Source organism: Sinohyriopsis cumingii, chromosome 8 (assembly GCF_028554795.1).
Source record: "Sinohyriopsis cumingii isolate HCF-2022 chromosome 8, ASM2855479v2, whole genome shotgun sequence".
Lineage (NCBI taxonomy): Eukaryota > Metazoa > Mollusca > Bivalvia > Unionida > Unionidae > Sinohyriopsis > Sinohyriopsis cumingii.
Genome location: NC_142968.1, coordinates 90,273,644 through 90,301,456, shown reverse-complemented (window position 1 = coordinate 90,301,456; position 27,813 = coordinate 90,273,644). Strand labels below are relative to the sequence as shown.

Sequence of the window (27,813 nt, the reverse complement as noted above, 5' to 3'; positions counted from 1 at the left end):
AATGAGTGAAAAATGGTGCCTTGTCACACCAAATCTTTGTTGCTAGAAGCCATAAGGGCAATGGGTACATGTATTTAGTTATCTACTGCCCTATTAATTGATTTGGTGATGTGGGCAATAGACTCCCACAGAAGCTTAGTGCCACTGTTTTGGCCAGATTAAAAACTGCAATAATGCCAAGTTAGCTATCCATAGTCAGATCAAAGCGAGACAGCAGATTTTGGTCTTCCTTGCACTCATTGTGGGGGTTGTCCTTGTCTTTGTCTATTACCAATAATGCCAAGTCAAACATTGAAGATCTGTCTGCCATAGTCCACACTAACTTGGAAGTCATGCCAAAAACATGTTCTATTAAATTTACAGTATTATCAGTTGACATATTTACTGTTACAATGTTCTTACAGATGATGGAACATGCCCATATAGGTGTGATCCACTGTGCTGAGGAATACACTGGTAATACGCTTTCTGAGATTAGGATCCTTAGAGTTTCCAGATCCTGAATTTTGTTCAAAAGATTTATTTTTGCTGACTGCAGAATGATATAAATGGAGGAGTGTTTAGTCTCATCCTCAGTGTCATCCGAGCCCTTGACCTTATGAGCCCTTGACCTGGCTCACAGATAGCAGCAGTCCACTCTGGTAAATTCCCCAACAACATCATTCATACTAACTGTCTGTTCTGTTGTCAAATTGGAGTGAGGCAATGGATCAAGGTTTATCTGGCACTTTTTGTGGAGGATGTCTATATCCATGTATGAACAGAATGATGACATTATCCCTGGGCATAGCATGTTATTTCTCAACTGGATATGCCAACAACATTGGGCCTGCAAGCTGGACAGGCAGTTGGGCAACCAACAAAGTACATGTCACCAGCTAGCTGACTGGCTTGATAACTAGGATATCAACTCAAATATCAGCTGAACAGCTGACTGGAAAGTTTGGCATATAATGGGCTGGTTTGTGGCATAGCCTGCCAAAAGAACTGAATCCTGGCTGATACGTGGTATATATGGCCACCTGGCTGGCTGGACTATCCAGTTTAGCAGCTGGAATGGTGGTGGGCAGCAATAACAGCTGGTAAAACAAGTCAGTGAGTTCAGTATTATACTCCATACTTACAGACCTCAAGGCCATGCTCGGGCATGTGGAGCAACTTTATGTCCACTGGATTTGGGTGAAAAATTTCATGTCAGTTCAAAGTCTGTTCTGGAAAGACAGAGTGATAAAACCCTCCACAAAGCTAATAATGCAAAGTCTTCTCCTAAACAAGTCTCATCATCTGCAACTCAAGCAATGCTTGTGATGGATGTAGCATGAATGCAGCTCATGCAATGCTTGTACTGGGTGTAGTATGGATGCAGCTTATGCAATGCTTGTAATGGGTGTAGTATGGATGCAGCTCACGCAATGCTTGTGCTGGGTATAGTATGGATGCAGCTCAAGCATGCTTGTAATGGGTGTAGTACGGATGCAGCTCATGCAGTGCTTGTAATGGGTGTAGTATGGATGCAGCTCATGCATGCTTGTACTGGGTGTAGTATGGATGCAGCTCACGCAATGCTTGTACTGGCTGTAGCTTAGAGAGATATTACGGCACCCAATTCTCCATCTCTAACAGACCTGACATAATGGTTCAAAGAATCTTAGGAGGGGGAAGTGCCATCAAAGTATCTCCCAGTACATTAGCTATAGACAATATTTGGATGGGGTCTTGGAACATCACTATATTAGCCACAATGTTTTGGATGGGGACTCAAGGACATCACTACATTAGCTACATACAATGTTTTGGATGGGGACTCAAGGACATCACTACATTAGCTACATACAATGTTTTGGGTGGGGACTCTGGAAATTGCTTTATTACCTTTAATGTTCTGGATGGGGATTTGAGACATCACTACATTGTCTGCAATGTTTTGGATGGAGACTCAGGACAACACTACATTATCTAAAATGTTTTGGTTCAGAACTTGGGACATAACTATATTAGCTACACACAATGTTTTGATGGGGACTTGGGACATCAATACATTAGCTGTAACAATGTTTTGGACAAGGAACTAGGGTTATCACTATCCGTCAGTTTCAACTTTGCCCATCTCTTGCTCCTTTCAAACATTTCTTCAACACCATCGACCATGTCCATTCTGACCAGAAATTGCAACACTGTGGTTAATTCTGCAACATATAAAACCTATAATGGTTGACCTTTTTACCTTTGCAGCACATCTTCCCTTTGATATTGTGTCAAGAGTTTTATCAGTGATCTCACTCCCAGACAGCACTAAACTCTCAAGACCTGGAAGTGTCAGCAGTGGTGCTACAGCTCTATCTCCTATGAAGCTCACACCTTAAACAGAAATCAAACAACAACAGACATAACAAATACATGAACATGAATTTCAACAGGCAGAACACTAGATGAAGGCAAATCAAAATATATCAGTGGTCAAAGTCAAGTCAAAGTCATGTCAAGTCAAGTCAAGTCAAGTCAAAGTCATATCAAGTCTAGTCAAGTCAAGTCAAAGTTAAAGTCAAGTCAAGGTCAAGGTTAAGTCAAATTCGTGTCAAAGTCAAGTCAAGTCAAGTCATGTCAAAATCAAGTCAAGTCAAAGTCAAGTCTAAGTCATGTCAAAGTCAAGTCAAGTCAAAGTCAAGTCTAAATCATGTCAAAGTCAAGTCATGTCAAGGTGAAGTCAAAGTCATGTCAATGTCAAGTCAATTCAAGTCAAGTCAAAGTCAAGTCAAAGTCAAATCAAGTCAAGTCAAGGTCAAAGTTAAGTCAAGGTCAAAGTCAAGTCAAGTCAAAGTCAAGTCAAGTCAAGTCAAGGTCAAAGTCAAGTCAAAGGCAAGTCAAGTCAAGTCAATGTCAAGTCAAGTCAAAGTCAAGTCTAGGTCAAGTTAAGTCAAGTCAAAGTCTAAGTCAAGTCTAAGTCAAATCAGGTCAAGCCAAAGTCAAAATCAAGTCAAGTCAAGGTCAAAGTTAAGTCAAGGTCAAAGTCAAGTCAAAGTCAAGTCAAGTCAAGTCAAGGTCAAAGTCAAGTCAAAGGCAAGTCAAGTCAAGTCAATGTCAAGTCAAGTCAAAGTCAAGTCTAGGTCAAGTTAAGTCAAGTCAAAGTCAAAGTCTAAGTCAAGTCAAAGTCAAATCAGGTCAAGTCAAAGTCAAGTCATGTCATGTCATGTCAATTCAAGTCAAAGTCAAGTCAAGTCAAGTCAAATTCAAGTCAAAGTCATTTCAAGTCAAGTCAAGTCAAAGTCAAGTCAGTCTTTTTCAAATGATTCATAACAATTAACTTTTTATCTGAGCTAGGTTCTGTTCAATTCTGCTATGTGTATTTCTTGCATATATTTGCATCTTCTTGTACCAGATACCATCTTGAAAATTCCAAAATGACTCTTCTTTTGTGAGACAAGATCTTTAAAATGCCAAAACAAATCTTTCTCTTGTCTAGATATTTTTAAAAAGGTTGCATAATAGACCTAGTTAAGGTGAAATGATTTGGGTCTGTATGAATTGTTCCAAGTGTTTAATATACTGAGATATTGTAAGCATGAATTATGTCTGTTGAAGCCAAAATGTAGCCATCTTTACATTATCAGATCTTTTCCTAGCATTGGGGTCCAACTAAGGCATAATTCAGGCAAAATAATTACTATTTACTGTCATTTCACCTCAACATGCTCAGAGAATGAAGTTCACTTGCTTTGCCTTACCATCACACCATTCCCAATACCTCCCTTTTGTTTCAAAACATCAACATGTTTGCTAATTTCCCCTTTAAAAATGAAAAATAAACATTATACTCTGCAGTCAATCTGCAATGTTGACCAGCATCTCCACAGGAGTTGTCATCGGTGTGCCTGCCAAGGTGCAGTTGCGATTTGCAGGTATCTATCACTCCATCGCAGAGCAAAAGTGGAAGGAATTAAGTGCCCCATTGCAACATATGGGGTTTTGAAAAACTGCATGAGCTGTACTGTAAAAGGGGAAATTTGAATAATTTGACAAAACTTTAATTTCAAGAGGAAGAGAACCCCAAATGAAGCTGATGACATGGTAGTCAGACTGGTTCTGAATTCTCTGTGTTCTAAATTTCTAGAATGTTCTATATAATGGAGGGGTAGAATTGTGAACTTGGACAAGGAACTTAGGGTGTTGGAAGATAAGCAAGGCAGTAGTGACAGACATTGTATTACTGCTATTAAAATCTACCTTTAAGATCTACTTTTTGCAGCTGTCGACAGTTCAGGCCTAAATTGGAGATTCCAGGTGTTGACAGGTACCCACATTCTACCAACATAATTTCATGCAGATCAGGTGAGGAAGCAGAAATTCTGTCCAACATTTCATCTGACAACTCCTTCCATGATATTCCAAACTTCTTTATGCTTTTATTGATTTGAAAGAAGACGTGGAGGCAAAATTCATCTCTACTTTTGTTATGAAATACGATATCTGTCATGTCCAAGCTAGACAACTCTGGTACATATATTTGTTTAAATATTGTCTCTAGCTCTTTTATGGACAGTGAAGATAATACTGAATCCTGTTTTTGAAATATGGAGCTATCCACAGAATTCATGATTCTAAGTATGGGGGAAGTAAAAACTCTATCCACAGCAGGTTTACTTGTCCGATTATTCTGGCTTCTGGACGGATCCGTGCACTCAAAGGACATCAGCACAGCTGTATCCTCAACATTTTGGAATGACAATGGTTCAACAACATCTTGTGAAATCACATCAGGGTCTTGAATAACATCACCAGAAGAGAACTCAATTTCTGTTATGTCATCATCATCCAGACTGGAATTACTAAGAGCTCCAAAACAATCCACAGTCTTTGGTGTATCAAATGACCCTGACATATTCTCTTCTGTTGAACTTGAATTTCTAGTATCTTCATACAAATAGGAGTCAGTGGTATCCATTTCTGTACTTAATATCCCCCTTCTCAATACATCTGAGCTGTTTACAGATAGCAAGAAATCATCATCAACAGAACATATTCCTTCACAGGAAATAACTGAAACTTTCTTTTTGTTCAAGCTTGAATTAGCATCTGTCAAAGAGGAATTTAAAGTTTCATGTTTCTGGGATAAATTTGACATTCCCTCTGTGGATAAAACTGCGTCATCAACAGATAATGAAAAGAGACATGTGCTCAGATTATCAGAAACGTTTGGCAACTCTTCCTCTGTAATGTTTTCACTAACAGATGGAACCTCACCAAAAGAATTTAAAAGACTTGAGCCATTATCAGCCAACAATGTGCTGCCTGTATCGCCATTTGCCTGAGATGCACCATCCATTTGAGTAGTTCCACCATTATTAACATCAAGATTAATGAATTCTTTCATTTCACAATGCTGGTCACTCAAGGCAACCAGTAGAGAGTCTCTTTCACGTACATTCACCTCTAGCTGAACCTTTTCTTCATGGAAATGGTATAAGCTTGTATAACCATCATTTTCCAAACATGAAGTCATTTGCTTCTTCGTAAAACAATCTGCATTAGTGGAACCTTCAAAGGGTGACAAATGCAGATTTTCTGCTTGCAAGATTTGCTTGGCATCAGACTCTTCAATCAGATTTTCAAACTCTACATTCACACTCTCATGTGATACAATACAATAAGTGTCTTCTGAGATGCTTGGTTTGATAAAATTTGCATCTTGGTTTTTCACAGTATTTGGAGTTTTCTCTTCTACCTCCTCTATGGGAATGTTGTTTACATCAGAGATTTTGGCCAGTGTCTTTACAGAAAGAGTTGATGAGCTTGCAGAATCAACCTCATCTAAAATAATAAGATAACATTTTAATATACTCTACTTTTTCATATAAATATTGTAATCATACAAGTTTTCTTATGTGGCAAGTCCAAAAATGAAAAATCTTATTCTAAACGAGCCTGATATTTTAACACAGGGTATTGGTAAAATTTGTCATTTCTGAAGGAAACAAATATATTCAAATAATTACCTTCTAGTTCTGAATCTAGATTTCAATGCAAGACTGTTTCTAGTTCTGAATCCTGAATTCAGTGCAAAACTGGTTCTAATTTTAAATCTAGATTTCAATGCCAGACTGTTTCAGATACTAGACTGTTTCAAGTTCAGAATCTAGATTCAATGCAAGACTGTTTCTAGTTCAGAATCTAGATTTCAATACAAGACGGTGTCTAAATCAGATGTGAGATTTCAATTCAAGACTTTTCTATTTCAGAATCTAGATTCAATGGAAAACTGTTTCTAGTTAAAATCTATATTCCAATACAAGACTGTGTCTAGTTCAGATGTGAGATTTCAATTCAAGACTTTTCTAGTTCAGAATCTAGACTTCAATACAAGACTGTTTATACCGCTAAATCTTGATTTAAGTACAAAACTGGTTCTAATTCTAAATCTAGATTTAAATGCAAGACTGTCTCCAGTTCAGAATCTAGATTTCAATGCAAGGCAGTTTCTCTTCTGAATCTAGGGTTCAATGCAAGACTGTTTCTAGTTCAGAATCTATATTCTAATACAAGCCTGTCTAGTTAAAATCTAGATTTCTATTCAAGACTGTTTCTAGCTCCAAATCCTGATTTCAGTACAAAACTGGTTCTAATTCTAAATCTAGATTTCAGAACAAAACTGTTTCTAGTTCAGAATTTAGATTTCAAAGAAAAACGTTTTTTAATTTCAGAATCTATATTCCAATACAAGACTGTGTCTAGTTCAAATGCAAGATTTCAATTCAAGACTGTTTCAAGTTCAGAATTTAGATTTCAGGACAAGACTGTTTCTAGTTCTGAATCCTGAATTCACTGCAAAACTGGTTCTAATTCTAATCTAGATTTCAATCTAGACTCTTTCTACTGGTAGTTCAGAATTAGGATTTCAAGTTAAGGCTCTAGTTTTCAATGCCAGACTGTTTCAAATGCAAGACTGTTTCAAATGCAAGACTGTTTCAATTTCTAAATCTAGGTTTCAATGCAAGACTGTTTCAAATGCAAGACTGTTTCAATTTCTAAATCTAGGTTTCAATGCAAGACTGTTTCAAATGCAAGACTGTTTCAATTTCTAAATCTAGGTTTCAATGCAAGACTGATTAAAATGCAAGACTATTTCAATTTCTGAATCTAGGTTTCAATGCAAGACTGTTTCAAATGCAAGACTGTTTCAATTTCTGAATCTAAGTTTCAATGCAAGACTGTTTCAAATGCAAGACTCTTTCAATTTCTGAATCTAGGTTTCGATGCAAGATTGTTTCTAGTTCAGAATGTAGGTTTCAGTGCAAGACAGGATCTTGCTCAGAATTTTCATTTCATAGGGTCTGGAATGAACTTTATTTGTATTCCTCTTTATAGTAATATATGTACTGCTGCAACAGCCTCTTTCACTCTGTCCAACTGTCAGTTTGTAGCTCTGTATCTTAAACCACTAATGCAGTTTCACCAAACTTGGTACTTGTGTTATCTCCATAAAAACCACCTACAAAATGATTTGTATTCTTGACTTCCACCCATGGTGTCCCTGGAAGGTGGATAGAAGGCCTCACTATATGAAGTAAGTTCCTTACATATTTCCTTCATTTTTGCCCATTTCTAATGAGAGGTCCATTTTATGTCTTCTCTCCAATTTTCTTCATATGATGTATTACATGTCACATGTATGATGTGGTTTGATTTAATTTCCAACATAAATGATGTTTTCATGTGTTGGTTGCCATGGAAACCATGTGTGAAAAACATTTCAAAGATGTGCAGATTTATCATCTTTTTCATGTATTTCTCATTGATATTGTCTATTAATAAATCGTTCACTACATTTAAAATGGCATTATGTATTTATATTATTAATTATTTATTTAATTAATTATATTATTAATTATTTTTCTGGTATGAAGTTGTATAAAATAAGGTTTTAATTTGTTAAAAAATAACCAGAAATAAATCCTAATAACCTATGACGAATAAATCTAAAATACAAGTCAGCATGAAACTGTTTAAAGTTCTGATGGAAAAATTAGACAGAATCTGAATCAAAAACTGTGTGCATTTGAAACCTTGTTAATATTTTTGGCTGATATAACTAACATGCAGTCTTAATAGAGACTTCTTAGTTTGCTTATTCACTAAAAATACAGATGTTTGCCCCTTGTTCCTGGAAATGAAATGTGTTCTTTTTCAATATTTTTGTTTAATTTTTGTTGCCCCCAACTTACACTGGCTAAAATCCTTTTAATGATTTGAAACTGGCTTGAATAATTTGGATCTGTTTTGTCTTCCTTGTAAAAAGCTTACCTATACCTGTCTGGTTTTAACACGATTGTTTGTGAAGATATGCATTTATGGATTTCATATGTTGTGTTTCTTTCATGAAGCAATATCAGCTCATTCAGGAAATGTACATGCACTCTGTCTCAGATTCCTTTCTGAATATTTCATGTGCCCAGTGTTTCATTTTACCTTTTGCTGTTACAAGCTTTCTCAAGATTTGAGCCCTCGGCTCAGATGAATAGTTATCAGCCAAGTTATGTAACTCTTGCAGTATTTCCCGCAAAACATGTGAAAACTTGTCCTTGGATTTAGCTTGCTGCGCCACATCAAATAAAGAGAGGACACATGACACTGCTAGATGGTCATATCCACTCAAGTAGAGGAGTGCTGTACAATCTGCCTGAAATAATTAATACAATCAGGGTCACTAGAACTGTAGAACAGTTTCAAGTTTCATTTTTAAATTCACCTATAAACAATGATTCTTGTAAATTTCATTAGATATTAACATATTTCCATGTAAATCTTTGCACATATACTTAAATGGTGTTGTTGGGTATGTTCAGACAAATCTGGCCAAAACGCAGGTGAAAAATTGGGCTATGACCACAAAAAATGTTTATACATGAATAACATGGACATTTTTATATGGATACATTTAGCATATTAAACATAACATTTTTCAAAGAACACAGGCCCAGAACAAGTGACTTTAAAAAATCTCTTGCCCTGACTCAAAATTCACTTGCCCCACTTGCCTCACAGGGCTGTTTTTTTTCCTATTATTTTAACAAATAGCTGAAACTGTTATCATTTAAATATTTTTCAAAAATATATCAATGCTTTAATTTATTTTCTATGTGCATTGTTTCTCATAATAGGGTACTTAAGAAAAAATCATGCATGACTTTGTGTACTAAAATTCTGATTGGATTTGATTTCATTAAAAGCAATGTTTCTTTTAGGCCCTGATGTATATCTGTATTCAGTTACTTTGCTCACTGGATGCTGTAAAAATCTTCAATCAAGGTTGAAGACAGAAATGAAGTTGGATAGGCACTGATCTTTACTGTAGCTTCAAGCGTCACTATTAGTTCATGTCAAGGTACTGTTGATGTATCACTGTCAAAAAGGATGAATGTCAATGACCTACCAGTGTCCACTGACCATAGAATACATTCTTGTGGCAAGTGTCAAATTCAACCATCTGCGACAAAAGTAATATGATGCGCACTCGATGGAGAAATTGTATGATGATATGCCAGCTGAGAAAATGTTGGACTTCTTGAAGGAATGCAGTTGATAAACTAATTTTGACCTGATGTTTAAAATACTGTACATGTGATACCATAATCATTTCTTTCATATACCTTTTATTGAATTTTAACATATTTATCCTATATATTCTGTCTTGTTGTATTCATGCTTACATTTATCTTCAAATGGTTTTTGTATGATTCTTCATTTTACACATTTGGAATTTTCACTTTGTGTTGTCAACATATAGCCACTATTGTGTTGCAGTACTGTTAAATGTTACTACATTCATTCCAATTCAGACAATACCCACCCCATATATCAACAGAACTAGTGGTTACAAATTCTTTGAACAAACTGGATTAAAATACAACATAATTATATCAGTTCTTTAAGGTGAAAGACATTGTACTGGAGGCTTTTATAAGTCACTAATCCCCTAGCTTAGCTTAACTGTCAAACAATTGCATGTGCTTGATATATTCTACCAATGATAATTACCATGCCAGTATGAGCAATGGATAGCTCATTCTACCAATGATAATTACCATGTCAGTATGAGCAATGGATAGCTCATTCTACCAATGATAATTACCATGTCAGTATGAGCAATGGATAGCTCATTATACCAATGACACATTACCATGTCAGTATGAGCAATGGATAGCTGATTCTACCAATGATAATTACCATGTCAGTATGAGCAATGGATAGCTCATTATTAATCAAAAAGGACAAGTAATGCTTATTATAGGTTACCAATGAAATTCATTACACAGAAATAGTACTGTTCCCCATTCATTGGTCATGTACTTCACTTTCTACACATAGTTTATAGCTTTTAATGTAATTAACAGAATAAGCAAACAATTCTGAATGCTCTAGCTAGAATGACTAGGAAGCAGTTTTATAAAGACAATGGGCCAAACAGACTCTATAGAGAGGCTTGAATGGTACTTTATTGAACTATGTCAGAACCCATGGTAGATTCCATTCTGGACACAGGTCCAAAGCCTCCAGTCATGGCAAAGTTGATCATAAGAGTTGAGAGGTCCTTGTTTTGGCTTATATCATCCCCTCCCTGGCAGTGATATTTTTAAATGGCAGCCTTTATAGTGATGGGCATTAACTTCTTATCCTTTAAGAGCCCCTGGAGAAAGTTACCTATCTGGCATATTGAGACTTAAAATGGAGTGATGTTTTCCAGATCACACCACTGGGAGAAAACTTGCCACATCTCCTCATGTGCCTTCTCATCTATGCAATTCTGACCACCACTTGTTCTGAGAAGTGTTTGCCTCTAACAGCTTGATCCAGGCACAGAGATTCAACAGTTCTAATTTCTGTCAAGGTTGCTTGAGCAGGTGAGGTAAAACAATTTTCATTGCAAATTGCCACTGACAAGTTTAATAGATCATTTATCCATGACTTGATGGAGCAATCAGAATAAGACTGCACTCTGATTCAATCACTTTTTGCAAGATCTTTATGATAAAAGGGTTAGAGGGAGAGTGTGTGCCACCTGACCATTCCAATCCATGTAAAGAATATTGACTGCTTTTGGATTTTGGACTGGAGAGATAAAAGTTGGATGCTTGGCATTCCACCTCATCAAACACTGTGGGTACAATCTGAGTGAATAATGAGGGTGAATTCACCATTTAGTTTCGATAGTTGATCCCATCGTGATCGTAAGCACTGCAAATCACTGAATCTGCATAGAATATGATCCACTTGAACATGGATTTGTTGTTGATATCACCACCTCAGAAGATCCCAAACCAGGAGTAAGAGGTCTGAGCATTTGCCTCCCCCTTGCCTTCTGATACAATTTTACTATAGTGGAATTGTCAGACAGAAAGAGGAAATCATTTCCATACAGTGTCTATTGCCAACAATGAAATGCATTTACCATGGGCATCATCTCCAGGAATCTGTTGTGCAATAGTTGGTGTTGAGAAGGCCACAAGCCACTGACTTCCTCAAAGAAAAAGAAATGAGGTGGGCTTCTATGCAGATCATAATTCATAAGGGAACCCTGCCACAAGCCAAGGTGATGCTCTTCCACTTGCAGGGATTGGACACCATCCTAAACCTGGCACTGCTAGATCCACTGGAACAAAATGTCATCTGCAATGGTCTAATGAACAGATAGCCCAGAGGAAAGAAATCTCCTGCTGCACTAAGAAGACCCAATAGGAGCATGAATTCATAGGCTGAAATGCAATTCCCTGCAAGGGCCAAAGTCCAAAGACACCATCAAGATGATTTTCAAGGCATGTTCCTGGTGGAGATAGACCCTGCTGACCTTTGTTTTTTGAACTCCATACCCAACTTGGTCAAATGTTGAAATGAAGTGATTTCAGATTTGTCCTTGTTGGCAAGAAATCCAAGGCAGAACAGAAATGAAACAAGGGAATTCATTTCTTGACTTTAAATATATCTCATCTAATGTATTTGCACTATTCTGTCATGGTTGATGATAGTGTATTTCTTTTCCTTTCTCATTAGCCTATTCACACTGTCTGGTCGAGACAGAAGTCCACATATTTTTTTATCCATCTGACACAAATGTTTCATGTATAACTCAAACATACAAATTTCAGGCACGTAGCATACTATCCTCAGCCAACTTAAAGTGTTTGTATTCAGAGCATGTAATTACTGAAAGGAAATCAATAGCCTATACAGGTTAAATGTGTCACATAAACTTACTTTGAAGAGGAAGCTAATGACCAAGACAAATGAGTACAATAATTAAATGAACACAATATGTGTCAGAATTCATAAACTAGGTTGAATACAAATTATCTGAATGACTGTATTATCTACCCTTAACAAGCACTGACATTCAGCACTGCTTAACATGTGGCATGCGTCAGTTATAAAAAAATTATGCCTAATCTGCCTAATTGTTGTCACTCTTGAACATGTTCCAAAGAAAATGACTTCATTTCATGTTTTGCTTGTTTTTTTTACACAGGTGCCTGATATAAGCTTGATACTAATATGGTTGAATATTATCAACATACTGTGCAACAGTTTTACATTTAGCACTCAATTTCTTAATGCTGTTTGCATTAATACAGTGACACCTTTCAGTAATCATTTTTATATCAGTTAGACTTTTTAGAAGTAAAGAGACAAAGAATGACAAAATTTATAGAATGTTTCATCTGGTTACAGGGGTCCTGAGTGGCCGAGTGGTTTAAAGCACTCTCCATTATGGATCACTGCCATCTCACCTCTGTCTGCGTGGGTTCGAGTCTTGGATTCAGCCAATGTGGGTATGTGAGAAAGCTTGCCAGTAGCTTCTTGTGGGTCGGTGGTTCTTTCCGGGGTTTTCCCGGGTTCTTCCTCCACCATTAATACTGGCTGCCATGTATAGCCTATCGTGTGCTGAAAAATGGCGTTAAACCCTACAACAACAACAACAACAACATATGGCTACAGTTGCAGTAGGTCACTGTCTTTTCAAGATGGAAACAATATTGATACATTGTCATGCTAAAGGGAAGATGCCAGCAGATATTTCTGTTAGCATGTAATTATTTTCATCTGAAAATCTTGCTAATTACATGAACAAATTAGTATGTAAGTGTCTCAGCCAATTTCCATGAACTTTCACACAATGCATGCTGTTTACAGCAGATTGGTCAAAATCTAGCTGGGATCATGACCTAGAAATGTTCAATTGTTTTTGGCCAATCGGCAATATTTCTTTTCATGGTGACCATTTGTATCACCATAGGATTGAGTTTTGACCAAAATGGATCATTTAGTTCAAATGTTAGTTGTTGTTGTATGTTTTAACGCCATTTTTCAGCACAAGATAGGCTATACATGGCGGCCAGTATTAATGGTGGAGGAAGAACCCAGGAAATCCCCGGAAAGAACCACCGACCCTCGAGAAGCTACTGGCAAGCTTTCTCACATACCCACATTGGCCGAATCCGAGACTCGAACCTACGCAGACAGAGGTGAGATGGCAGTGATCCGTAACGGAGAGCGCTTTAGACCACTCGGCCACTCGGGGCCCCTTAAATGTTAGTAGAAAATGAAATGATGGAATTGTTCTTTCAAATGCAAGTTACATTTGTCTTCTGAAAAGTAATTACAGCCTTATATAAATATTTTCAGGCATCTTTAATTTGGTGCTATAATGTATTAATAAAGCTGCAGTCTTGAAAATACTGGTGATCTGGGACAAGCATAACAATTTATAACCAGACAAAAACATACAAATATTGACATTCTCTGCCCCGTAACTTCTCCCATCTCTAACTCATAAAGATGCATGACAGCACACGGAAATGGAAACACATAACACCCAGAATGCTGAATGGTTGCACTGTAAATGTGAATACCACTAAGAAATCAAGGGCTTTGTGTGCAATGCAATTTCTCAAGTTACAAACCTTGTATCTTTTTATATTTCTATATTGTTGTTGCTATTTTTGCTTTTAATACCATTTCTCAGTGCAAGATAGGCTTTACATGGTGGCCAGAATTACTGATAGAGGAAGAACCTGGAAAAGCCCCAGTAAGAAGCATCAACCCATGAAAAATTATTGGCATACTTTCTTACATAGTTACTCTGTCCAAGCTCAAGCCCATGCAAAAAGTGGTGAGACAACAGTGATTGCTATCGGTAATCACTTAAGATGACTCAGCCATGTGGGTCCCCAAGGAACAATGTAATAGAACATAATATTTTCATGATATTTACCCATTTTAGTATCAAGCTTGCATTAGGTGTCTGTGGTTCTTTAGGAAAACTGTAAGCAATGCAGTGGAGATGTAGTCTGACGAGTACAATAAGGACAGGGTCAAGGGACTCTTGCAACTCACTTGTCCCAGGGACTAGTGCTTAGAAATTTTTTTTCCCTGAGCTCTGCGTTAACAATATTGAAACAACATGATCCACTAGTAAAATAGCTACTGTGCACAAAGAGTATGCGTGTGTGTGATTAGTATTTTTAACGTAGCTTTAACAATTTGTCAGTCATATCACTATGATCTCTGCAGTGTGACAGTTAATAGTGATGTCTAGCACTGGTGCATCATGCCACAGACATGTAGCATAATGTCCCACCCAGTCACATTATCCTGATACCAGGCCGACCAGTCCTAACACTAACATCTTAATGCTGAGCACCAAGCGAGGCAACTGTTAGTACCATTTTTTTAAGTCTTTGGTATGACTCAGCCAGGGATGGAACCCACGACCTCCTGCATCTGAGGCAGACTGCACAAAGAGTAAATGAGTGCATACAGCCTTAAAATTTTAAATGGAAAATAATATAATTTAGTGTCAATGAATAAGAAAAACCACAGCAAAACATTTTTAACAAACCTATTGAGAACACCTGAATTTCCACTGTTATATAAATTACTGTATGTGATATAATACTTGAACATGCCTTAAGAAGTTCACACACACTCTTTTGGGCTTAAACTTGCGAACAATACCCTGTGCTTAACTCTCAACATTCTAGCAACAATGAACTATAGTTTAGCATATGTCTCTTGCTGCAATTTATAATGTGATACATAAAGGAGAGCATGAAACGCTTAGCTTCATAGCACCAACCACTCAATTACAGGTCAGTTTACATCTCATGCTACACTGTACAATGTGATGTATAAAGAACAGCATAAAATAAGTTGAAATTATTCCAAAACTGCAGTGATATATGCATATTTAAAGCTTTAAAATTCAATATTGTTTTTCTTCAAAAGTAAACAGATGATTTGTTGTTGTTGTTGTTGGGTTTAATGCCATTTTTCTGCACACAATAGGCTATGAATGGCGGCCAGTATTAATGGTGGAGGAAAAACCTGGGAAGAACCACATACCCATGAGAAGCTACTGGCAAGCTTTCTCACATACCCACATTGGCCGAATCCTAGACTCAAACCCATGCAGACAGAGGTAAGATGGCAGTGATCCGTAACGGACAGCGTTTTAGACCACTCGGCCACTCAGGGCCCCGTAAACAGATGATAAATAGCAGCATTCTTAATTATTTTGAACATCAAGTGGTGAGTCCCAGGTTTTGGTAGTGTGCTACAGATTCCACTCACGTGTTGGACTTCAAGAATCGCAATTATTGTCATTGATATGTTGGTTACAGTATTTATGCATGTTTCTTCATTTTTGTCTATTACACATTTTTCACAATTATTGACAAAGTCTTCAAATAAAATCCTAATCATCAAAACTGGAAATAACAATCTGGATTTTGTGTATCTACCTGCAAGAAGCAGTTGCCATTTGCATTTTGGAGGAATTTCAGATATACTCAGACCTATGGCTGACTATTCATCTCATACACATGCTACTACATCAAAGAAACTTCCTGTAGGCCTGTTTTGCTTACTGGAATATTCTGATCAACTGATCTAGTAAATAGCAGTTGTTTACCATATGTATCCAGAAGCACTTGTATGGAGATAGCAATGGTACTCAAGCACGCTTACACTGAAATGTGGTAGAGGTGTCAAAAGCTGCTTACTCTAAAATGCAGTAGAGACATACAGATGCATTTGTATCACATGTCTGGATCCAAAAATGAACTGCAGAAGGGAAAAATCTGCCTAGAACATCATAAATTTGCTGGAATTTATCACTAAACATGAATAGTGTCTAATCACCACTATGCATGCCTTGTCTCACTATTACTATGCATGTTGTGTGTCTCATTACTACAATGCATGCCTTGTGTCACATTACCACTATGCATGCCTTGTCTCATTACCATTATGCATGCCTTGTGTTACATTACTACAATGCATGCCTTGTGTCACATTACCACTATGCATGCCTTGTCTCATTACCATTATGCATGCCTTGTGTTACATTACTACAATGCATGCCCTGTGTCTCATTACCACTATGCATGCCTTGTCTCATTACCATTATGCATGCCTTGTGTCACATTACCACCATGCATGCCTTGTGTCACATTACCACAAAATTGCTAAATCTTGTCATTAAATCATCTAACTAAACAAGCATAGCATCTCATTCCCATTATGCATGTTTTGTGTCTCATTACCAACAATGCACCTTGTGTCTGATTACTACTAAGAATGCCTTGTGTCTCATTATAACCATGCATGCCTTGTGTCTGATTACTACCATGCATGCATTGTGTCTGATTACTACCATGTATGCATTGTGTCTGATTACTACTATGCACTTCTTGTGTCTCATTACCACTATGAATTTATTGTCTCTTTACCACTATGAATTCACTGCATTTCATTATTACTACGCATTTCTTGTGTCTCATTACCACTATGCATGCCTTGTGTCTCATTACCACTATGCATGCCTTGTATCTCATTACCACTATGTGTGCCTTGTGTCTCATTACCACTATGCATGCCTTGTGTATCATTACCACTATGCATGCCTAGTGTCTCATTACCACTATGAATTTATTGTCTCATTACCATTATGCATGCCTTGTACTGTATCTCATTACTAATATGCATTTCTTGTGTCTCATTACCACTATGCATGCCTTGGATCTCATTACCACTATGCATGCCTTGTGTCTCATTACCACTATGCATGCCTTGTGTCTCATTACCACTATGCATGCCTTGTCTCATTACTACTATGCATGCCTCGTGTCTCATTACTACAATGCATGCCCTGTATCTCATTACCACTATGCATGCCTTGTCTCATTATCATTATGCATGCCTTGTGTCTCATTACCACCATGCATGCCTTGTGTCTCATTAATAATATGCACTTCTTGCATCCCATTACCACTATGCAAGCCTTGTGTCTCATTAACACTATGCATGCCTTGTGTCTCATTACCACTATGAATTTATTGTCTTATTACCACTATGCATGCCTTGTATCTCATTACTACAATGCATTTCTTGTGTCCCATTACCACTATGCATGCCTTGGATCTCATTACCACTATGCATGCCTTGTGTCTCATTACCACTATGCATGCCTTGTGTCTCATTACCACTATGCATGCCTTGTGTCTCATTACCACAATGCATGCCTTGTGTCTCATTACTACTATGTATGCCTTGTGTCTCATTACCACTATGCATTTATTCTCTCATTATCACTATGCATGCCTTATATCTCATTACTACTATGCATTTCTTGTGTCTCATTACCACTATGCATGGTGGGTCAGTGGTTATTTCCTCCACCATTAATACTGGCCACCATGTATAGCCTATCGTGTGCTGAAAAATGGCGTTAAACCCCAGAACAACAACAGCAACCACAATGCATGCCTTGTACTGTATATCATTACCACTATGCATGCCTTGTATCTCATTACCACTATGCATGTCTTGTACTGTATCTCATTACCACTATGCATGCCTTGTATCTCATTACCACTATGCATGCCTTGTGTTTCATTACCAGACTATGCATGCCTAATGTTTCATTACTACTATGCATGCCTTGTATCTCATTACCACTATGCATGCCTTGTGTCTCATTACCACTATGCATGCCTTGTGTCTCATTACCACTATGCATGCCTTGTCTCTCATTACTACTATGCATGCCTTGTGTCTCATTACTACAATGCATGCCTTGTATCTCATTACCACTATGCATGCCTTGTGTCTCATTACCAGACTATGCATGCCTTGTGTCTGATTACTAATATGCATGTCTTGTATCTCATTACCACTATGCATTCCTTGTGTCTCATTACTACTATGCATGCCTTGTGTCTCATTAGCAGACTATGCATGCCTAATGTTTCATTACTACTATGCATGCCTTGTGTCTCATTACTACTATGCATGCCTTGTATCTCATTACCACTATGCATGACTTGTGTCTCATTACTACTATGCATGCCTTGTGTCTCATTACCAAACTATGGATGCCTAATGTTTCATTACTACTAAATCTTTTCATGAAATCATCTCAAAAGCAGCTCATACATGTGCATTATTCAGCATCACTTGATTGGAGAAGAGAATTCTCACAAAGGGAACTTATTCTTGACACATGTAAGTATGTGATAGGGTCAATGCTTGTGACTATTGTGTGCATTGTTTTATAAGAGCTTTTAACTCACAAAACTGACCTGGATAATTTTGTAAGCATACAGTGAGTGTATTACATCGAAAATGGTATTCATTTCTTTATCGGGTATGTGATATCACTCTGCACTAACCATATATTTTGTGTATCCATGTTTACATTAACTATGTTGCATAAGCTTTATATTCCTCCTTTATGTGAGCTTTGGCAAGTGTCAATAAAATGAGTGCAAGGAAATAGTCAGAATTTTTCCATCTTTACAGCTGTGATTTCTTGCTGACAAAGGGTTACATATGTTCTATGACAGCTGACTGAAGGCATTGTGAGACCCATAGCGAATGGCTAATGGTGTGTTTATTCAGTAATTAGACGGCTGAATTGGCTAGTCACTTCAATGGGTTTGAACTTTCTGCTATGTATGTCAGATTTCTGTATTCACAGGTACCTGTGAAAGGGTTGTGGCAAGCACCACGAACATCAACCTAGGCATACCAGCCAATCGAAATTAGATAAATATAAAAACCTACCATTAGGAGGAGCTAATGTCTCAGACATACAAGGGGACAATGAAACATCTGGCCAGTACCTGTGTAAAATTACCCAGTACTTTGTTGACATTTGAAAGGAGAATATGATACAAGAAGTATCAAAAAGTATGGGAAAAGACCACTCTGAGCAAGAGACTCATAAAAAAGGGAACGAGGAATAGAACTGGGAAAGAAATATAAAGCTTCAGGAAGCTCCCAGGGTGCAATCAGAGATGGCACTAAACTCTTCAGGAGGGAAGGAGGAAATATAAGAATAATACCAGGAATAATGGAGTACAAAGAGTAGTAAAGAAAGGGTGCAGGAGAAGGAGAATAGTATAAGGAGTGGCACAGGAAGAGGGCATGCAGGAAGAAGGGAGAAAGGAAAAATGATACAGATGAATATAAGGAACTACTCACTGAAAGGAGACTCTCTCACATTAGGACATTAACTGAGGTATTGGTTAATAGGCCAAATTAATATATTAATTTATGAGTGGGGTGTAATTGTAAGATTTATATCCATAAATTGCTTGAATAGTTTATTTAGTATTAGTATCGGTTAAATTGTTATACATTTTACTCTCAGTTGATCATGTATTTAGGCTGTTGGCATTGCTGCCTAGGGGCTCATGAATCAATCAAACTTTTAATGTAAACCTTTCAAGCATATTAGTCCTAATACTGTAAAGGGGTTGCGACAATGAGTATATTTTTCTGCACATGCATGCTCAGTACTTTTTCCATAGTTATGATAAATAATTGTCAACTAACTGTAGTCTGTAGTTCATTTCTGTCCCAAACATCTGACAAAATCCACTGTCCACCATATAGAACAAATCAAGATGTAACACTGTCTGAATAGAATTTGAACAATGATAATAATAATAATAATAACAATGCAAAGACCAAGACAAGGATTTGCATGTGAAAGCCATGCCAGCCATGAAAAGATCCATCAAAACCGTTATGCAAATTTTGTATGTGATACTGACCATAAGGTCAATAGGATGAAATGGATATTGCAGAATGAACTGTTTTAGCCTCATAATGATTCATCCCAGGCATAAACAAAAACTTGAATTAAAACCATAACAAAATGTAGATGATGCTGACACAGCTGGTGGTGTCAGAAAAGTGACTGCTATGTATTGCTTTCTCACTAATCTGGGCTTGATAATAATAATAATAATAATAATAATAATAATAATAATAATAATAATAATTTCATTTACCAGAATCCAAGATATGTTGACAGATTTCAATGTAGGTCCACAGAGTGTGCAGAGATGGCGTATTGCTGTGCTAGTGAGTTTCCTACAGCCAGAGATATCTACACTCACTAGGTGACATTCATAGTCCAAGTCCATCACTGAGCGCACCTATAAATAGTACCTTAGATATGATTGTTATGTATAGTAGAAAGTCAGTGCAGCATCTCTACAACTCTACAATCAATTATCATATTGGTATTTCTGTGAATTCTCTTTTATCTGTGAGGCATCAGATTCTATGTATTGTATTATGACTATAAGGAAGACTTGAAATACCCAACTAAGAATGATCTGTTTCTTCTATCCCCTTCATGGCGCATATATGTGAAGACAACAGGTCCCATGTCCCCATCAGGAGGTATATCTGTATAGACAATAGGTTCCCTAACCCAGCAGGAGGTATATCTATGAAGTCAATCCCCATCAAGAGGTGTAAATGTGAAGAAAACAGACCCTATCCCCATCAGGAGGCATATATGTGAATAGAAAAGGCCTCCTATTCCCATCAGGAGGAACATCTCCATCAAGAGGACTGGTATATATGTGAACATAATAGGTTCCTGTCCCCATCCGAGTACAAGGAATATGAAAAAATCTATGCATTATGTATGAACAAAAATGCAGATGGGTTTTGTTGCCTTATACAACATCACCCAGGGTGTATTATTTTAACCATGGCTATTTAGAAATACTGATTTATGTTCACTCACTGATGTGCACAAAAAGTGCCTGCAGTGGGGAAACTGTTCTCGTGCTGTATATGTGACCACAGCTAGAGTACTTATAGCCCAGATTATCTCTGTATCACCAAAATATAGAGGAGTCTTGTCAGGAAGCTATCCACTTCACAGAATTATTCTTCAACTGTAAAGGTATGTGAAAATAAAATCTGAATATGTGGAAGTATTACTTTGTAAAGCTGATCATTTCCAAACTGATGTAAATTCGAGAGGATACCGTATGTACTGAAAGTTTCATTATGTCACTATTGTATGATCAAAGTCACTTTGTCATCAAGTTTATTTACTTCCATTAATTTGGGCTGAAATAACAAAGAAACTTAGTTTAAAAACCAAAAGAACCAATCATACAATTGTCAAGGAAGTTATTAAGCTCAGTGAAAATTTACCTCAGTAAGGAATACTGAAGTAGACACTGCATGCAATGTGTTATTTCAAGCCAGACACTGCACACAAAGGATTATTTCAAGCCAGACACTGCAAACAAAGGATTATTTCAAGCCAGACACTGCATGCAAAGGTTGTTGTTTTTTTCAAGCCAGACATTGCACGCAAAGGTTGTTTTTTAAAGCCAGACAATGCATGCAAAGGGTTATTTCAAGTCAGCTGTTAAAGACATTGTTGTTGTTATTGTTTTCGGTTTAATGCCATTTTTCATTACAAGATGGGCCATACATGGCGACTACTATAACGGGTGGAGGAAGCATCTGGAAACCGCCCCAGTAAGAACCACCAAGCCACTAGAACACACTAGCAGCTTTCTCACATAACCACATTTGCCAAGTCTGAGACTTGAACCCAGAAAGACAGAGGTGAGATGGCAGTGTTTGGTAAAGGCCACTAGGCCACCCAAGGCAATGGTAGTGAAAGTAAATAAAAGAAATGGGTTGCATGCTGCAGAGTAAATTGACAAGCTGATGAACATTGGTATATGTCCAGGCAATGAAAGACAGATTCCTTGAATGTCGAGATTAATTTCAAGTTTTGACATGGCCTACCAAATTTTCTGATTCAAATAAACGCGGATTATTAATTTGTACTGAAAAATATTTGTGTGAATGAAGTATTCTAGCAATGGCCAAGGAGTTTGTACAAATATATTTTTCTTTGCAAATTCAATAACCTATTTACTATATACTTTCAACCAAATAAAAGATAATACAGTCACTGAAAACTATGGCTAAACATACTGTTACAACTTTCAAATTCAACTTTTCATCTTCAATGTGAATGAATTCTAAAGATCTCTGCCATCTTAAATTCTTATTGTAGGAATTCTATTCATGCTATCATTGTGACACTACAGAAATGACATAAAATGTATGAATTCTATTCATGCTATCATTGTGACATTACAGAAATGACATAAAATGTGTAAATTTCATTCATCCTTACATTGTGACATTACAGAAATGACATAAAATGTATGAATTTCATTCATCCATACATTGTTATATTATGGAAATGACATAAAATGTATGAATTCTATTCATGCTTACATTGTGACATTACAGAAATGACATAAAATGTATGAATTCTATTCATGCTTACATTGTGACATTACAGAAATGACATAAAATGTGTGAATTTCATTCATCCTTACATTGTGACATTACAGAAATGACATAAAATGTATGAATTTCATTCATCCATACATTGTGACATTACAGAAATGACATACTTACATTGTGACATTACAGAAATGACATAAAATGTATGAATTCTATTCATGCTTACATTGTGACATTACAGAAATGACATAAAATGTATGAATTTCATTAATCCTTACATTGTGACATTACAGAAATGACATAAAACATATGAATTTCATTCATCCTTACATTGTTACATTACAGAAATGACATAAAATGTGTAAATTTCATTCATCCATACATTGTTGCATTATGGAAATGACATAAAATGTGTGAATTTCATTCATCCTGACATTGTTATATTATGGAAATGACATAAAATGTATGAATTTCATTCATCCTTACATTGTTACATTACAGAAATGACATAAAATGTGTGAATTTGATTCATCCATAAATTATTTCATTATGGAAATAACATAAAATGTATGAATTTCATTCATCCTTACATTGTTACATTACAGAAATGACATAAAATGTGTAAATTTCATTCATCCATACATTGTTGCATTATGGAAATGACATAAAATGTGTGTATTTCATTCATCCTTACATTGTTATATTACGGAAATGACATAAAATGTATGAATTCTATTCATGCTTACATTGTGACATTACAGAAATGACATAAAATGTGTAAATTTCATTCATCCTTACATTGTTACATTACAGAAATGACATAAAATGTGTGAATTTCATTCATCCATAAATTATTTCATTATGGAAATGACATAAAATGTAAGAATTTCATTCATCCTTACATTGTTACATTACAGAAATGACATAAAATGTGTGAATTTCATTCATCCATACATTGTTATATTATGGAAATGACATAAAATGTGTAAATTTCATTCATCCATACATTGCTGCATTATGGAAATGACATAAAATGTGTGAATTTCATTCATCCATAAATTATTTCATTATGTAAATGACATAAAATGTATGAATTTCATTCATCCCTACATTGTTGCATTATGGAAATGACATAAAATGTGTGAATTTCATTCATCCATACATTGTTATATTATGGAAATGACATAAAATGTGTAAATTTCATTCATCCATACATTGTTGCATTATGGAAATGACATAAAATGTGTGAATTTCATTCATCCATAAATTATTTTATTATGGAAATGACATAAAATGTATGAATTTCATTCATCCTTACATTGTTATATTATGGAAATGACATACAATGTATGAATTCTATTCATGCTTACATTGTTACATTACAGAAATGACATAAAATGTGTGAATTTCATTCATCCATAGATTATTTCATTATGGAAATGACATAAAATGTGTGAATTTCATTCATCCATACATTGTTATATTATGGAAATGACATAAAATGTGTAAATTTCATTCATCCATACATTGTTGCATTATGGAAATGACATAAAATGTGTGAATTTCATTCATCCTTACATTGTTATATTATGGAAATGACATAAAATGTATGAATTTCATTCATCTTTACATTGTTATATTATGGAAATGACATAAAATGTGTAAATTTCATTCATCCATACATTGTTGCATTATGGAAATGACATAAAATGTGTGAATTTCATTCATCCTTACATTGTTATATTATGGAAATGACATAAAATGTATGAATTTCATTCATCCATACATTGTTACATTACAGAAATGACATAAAATGTATGAATTTTATTCATGCTTACATTGTGACATTACAGAAATGACATAAAATATATGAATTTCATTCATCCTTACATTGTTATATTATGGAAATGACATAAAATGTGTGAATTTCATTCATCCTTACATTGTTATATTGTGGAAATGACATAAAATGTATGAATTTTATTCATGCTTACTTTGTCACATAATAGTAATATCTTAAATGGAGAAGTTACACTACACTGCTGTTAAAGTCCTCATGGCAGTGAATCTGCTAGTATTTTTCTTGTTTTCTTTATGAAAGTTTTATATTTCTGTAAGTAACCATGTATTGGTGTTATCTGAATCTATTATTTTACATTTAAGCAGGATATGTGATTTTTGCTACAAAATAAGATCAAGACTGTACAAAATGTCTGTGTCAGATTGTTAAAAAGGCAGATTGTACAAAATGTATGTCAGACTGTACAAAACATGTCTGTCAGACTCTACCAAATATGTCTGTCAGAATGTACACAATATGTTTGTCACATTGTACAAAATAAATTTCTTTGTCAGAGTATACAAAATGTGTCTTTCACACTGTACAAAATATGTGTCTGTCAATGTAACTGATGAGAAAAGTTACATCTATGCCAATGCTACATGATAAATGTAGGCATTCCAAATATAACTTAAAATCTTTACACTGGAAAATGCTTCTCGGGATCCCTGTAATTTTTCATTTAGAAGGAAGACTTTATCAGTCAGATTGAGGCAGCCGGAAACACTCAGATGTCGCAGAGGTGAGATACCCTGCAGCATAGCCTGAGAAAAAAAGGAAACTCATAGTAAGTATTAGTGTTTAATGTTAGCAGTTACTTATCATGCAACTAAAAGTTAATGGACACGTTTTGCACTCATGATGGCAAATGTATTAATGTGGGATAGTGAAATCACACCCAAGATGGGGCAAAATTCATAGGGTTTGCAAAATTCCAGCACATAAATTATAAGCCAAAGGGATGAAGTTTCCTATCCCACATCAGTATGTATGATCAGTTATTTTTTTCACATTTCTATGTCAAAAGATATGGGTCTGGCACCAGATGGTAAAGTTGAAGGATTAAAAGCACAAAGTATCCACTGATAATTTCTGAATCTTTAGAAAAAGTACAAGAATTGGTTAATACAGAAGATGGTAAACTTGCTTAGCCCTGCATTTCAATACTGCTTGAAAGTGGGCTATCTTTGTTTCCAAATAAACAGCACTTACATGATAATGTTTTCTTGCATAATTCCCCCCGCCCCATTTTCTGGAATGTTTAAACAATGAGCATAATCTCCTATTCAAAAGATTACCATTTATAAATGCCACATCTTTGTTCGCCAAGGTTGTGATATGATAACCCTATCAACAACCTGGCAGATCAAACATATATTTTAGTGCTTTCTCCTAGTGACATCTATTGGATTTCATGAGTTACCTCCCTTGGTATAGCCAATAGTGTGTGCTCCACTTGTCTCGATCATGTAGAAACTGTTCAAATTTGAACAACTTAATTCTGATTAGATGCAGTGGCTTGCTGCTGCATCCAATGAAATTCACCGATTTGAAGTACAGAAATATCTGCTCAATACACCAAGGTGTAGACGGGGTGTTCAGATCAAAACCTTAACTAGCGAAGATGTAAATGCCAATGAACATTGGTTTTATTCACAGATTTCATTATACTTCCACTTAGTAAATTTTTTATATAGTACCTGGTGATACAGACACTACAAGCGGCATCTAAATTTGCCTACAATGCATCTGAGTTGGCCTCCATACAATAAAACACCTAGGCCAAATATACACAATATCAACCCAATGATTGATATTTAATTCAAAGACTAGTAATGCCTTTCAATACTGGGAAACAGTGTTTTTATGGTGAACATGCTATCAGAAGTATGTGACTTTACATCATTAGTTGTATAATCTACAAACATTTGTCATATTACTAAAATGCTTTAACCAACTGAGTATCTTAAATGGCTAGTTACTATTATACTAAATTAAATTTACTAACTTATGAAGTAATTGTCTGTGGAAAACCACAGGCTACAAAATTGTTTGACTGTTATAAATCAAAATCAATGACAGACTGAAAAACATACTACACAGATTAATAGCCTGAGCTACTACAAATACTGTTCTTATCTCAAATTAGTAAAATGTTTGTACAACTTACTCTTAAAAATTGCTCACCAGAATTTTCAGGCACCCCAATTTTGTTGATCAATCAAGTTGATCCTTTATCAAATATTGCAACAATAATAAAAATAGAATAACATAGCAACTTTATGATAGAAAAAACATTTCACCAACTTTAACAGAAAGCATCTGGCATAAAGACCTTTCAATATTGGACAAAAAATGGTAAAGTGTTGTCAGATGTGGGTCAGAATACAAATTGTAGAGATATCTTGAAGTCATTGTCTTTGCTACATATACAATCAGAAGTATTAGAAGAAATCTCTGCAGAAAGCAGCCATCATATCTAGATTTCTTGGCCAACTGCTTATGCATTTGTTTTTAAACGTAGATGTCAGATCAGCAATTTCAGGTCCACTTGGGTGACTTGTTCCAGATCTATATTATCAGCTGAGGTTAACTGCACAGGTTTCAAAGTGGATATAACTCATGAAGAGCTGGTATGGATTATTTCAACTATCTGCACACTATCTGTTTATTTTAGTCCATCTACAACCAGCACTGTCTCTTGGAACTCTCTCCATCTCTGGAGATGAGGCCCTGATTCAGAACTTAGAAGTTGTTCAGTCACACCTTTAAAGCACAGGACATTAATCTGTGTAGTGAGTCTGGATTCCATGGTACATGTATGTCATTAACCTCTTGGACCCCACTCCTTGAATCTAAACTTAGAAAGCATCAAAATCAACATCCAAGGAAACTGGTACAGCTCAGTAGCTGAGGCATTAGACTCATGTCCAGCAGATTGCAGGTTTAATTCTCACCATTTGTTAAACAAGAATGCCCAATATATGTGCGGATCTTGATCAAAATCAAACTCATCTTAGATCTTGATGAAACAAGCTTTCATACCAAGTCGACTTCAGATCTGTTTAGAAATATAGTGTTCACTAGCTTTGTCAATCAGATGCAATATTAAAATTCTTGGATATTGTTCAAAATCAAAATCATCCAAAATCTTTCTCATACAAGCTTACACATCAGATTTAATCAAAGTCTATCAGAAATATGGACCCCAGTGAACTCAGGCAAGGAGATGCATGGATGATAAAGGCTTACATACGAAATCCGTTAGAAATTTGATCAAAAATGAAGCCCCTAGGGTATTCAACAAGTGCTGATGGATGGACAGACAATCCACATGA

At 36.0% G+C, this 27,813-nt stretch overlaps 1 protein-coding gene across 2 annotated transcripts in view; it reads right to left on the bottom strand.

Moving 5' to 3' along the window:
• Positions 1 to 27,813, bottom strand: part of LOC149794123 (uncharacterized) — a 94,913-nt gene that overhangs the window by 46,653 nt on the left and 20,447 nt on the right. For both annotated transcript variants that reach the window (XM_089968102.1, XM_089968103.1), the window contains exons 4-8: positions 25,120 to 25,239; positions 20,346 to 20,492; positions 8,461 to 8,671; positions 4,222 to 5,805; positions 2,225 to 2,358 (exon numbers count right to left, since the gene is read on the bottom strand). In XM_089968102.1, coding sequence (XP_089824228.1) covers positions 2,225 to 2,358; positions 4,222 to 5,805; positions 8,461 to 8,671; positions 20,346 to 20,492; positions 25,120 to 25,239 — 2,196 coding nt within the window. The remainder of the gene's footprint in view (positions 1 to 2,224; positions 2,359 to 4,221; positions 5,806 to 8,460; positions 8,672 to 20,345; positions 20,493 to 25,119; positions 25,240 to 27,813) is intronic.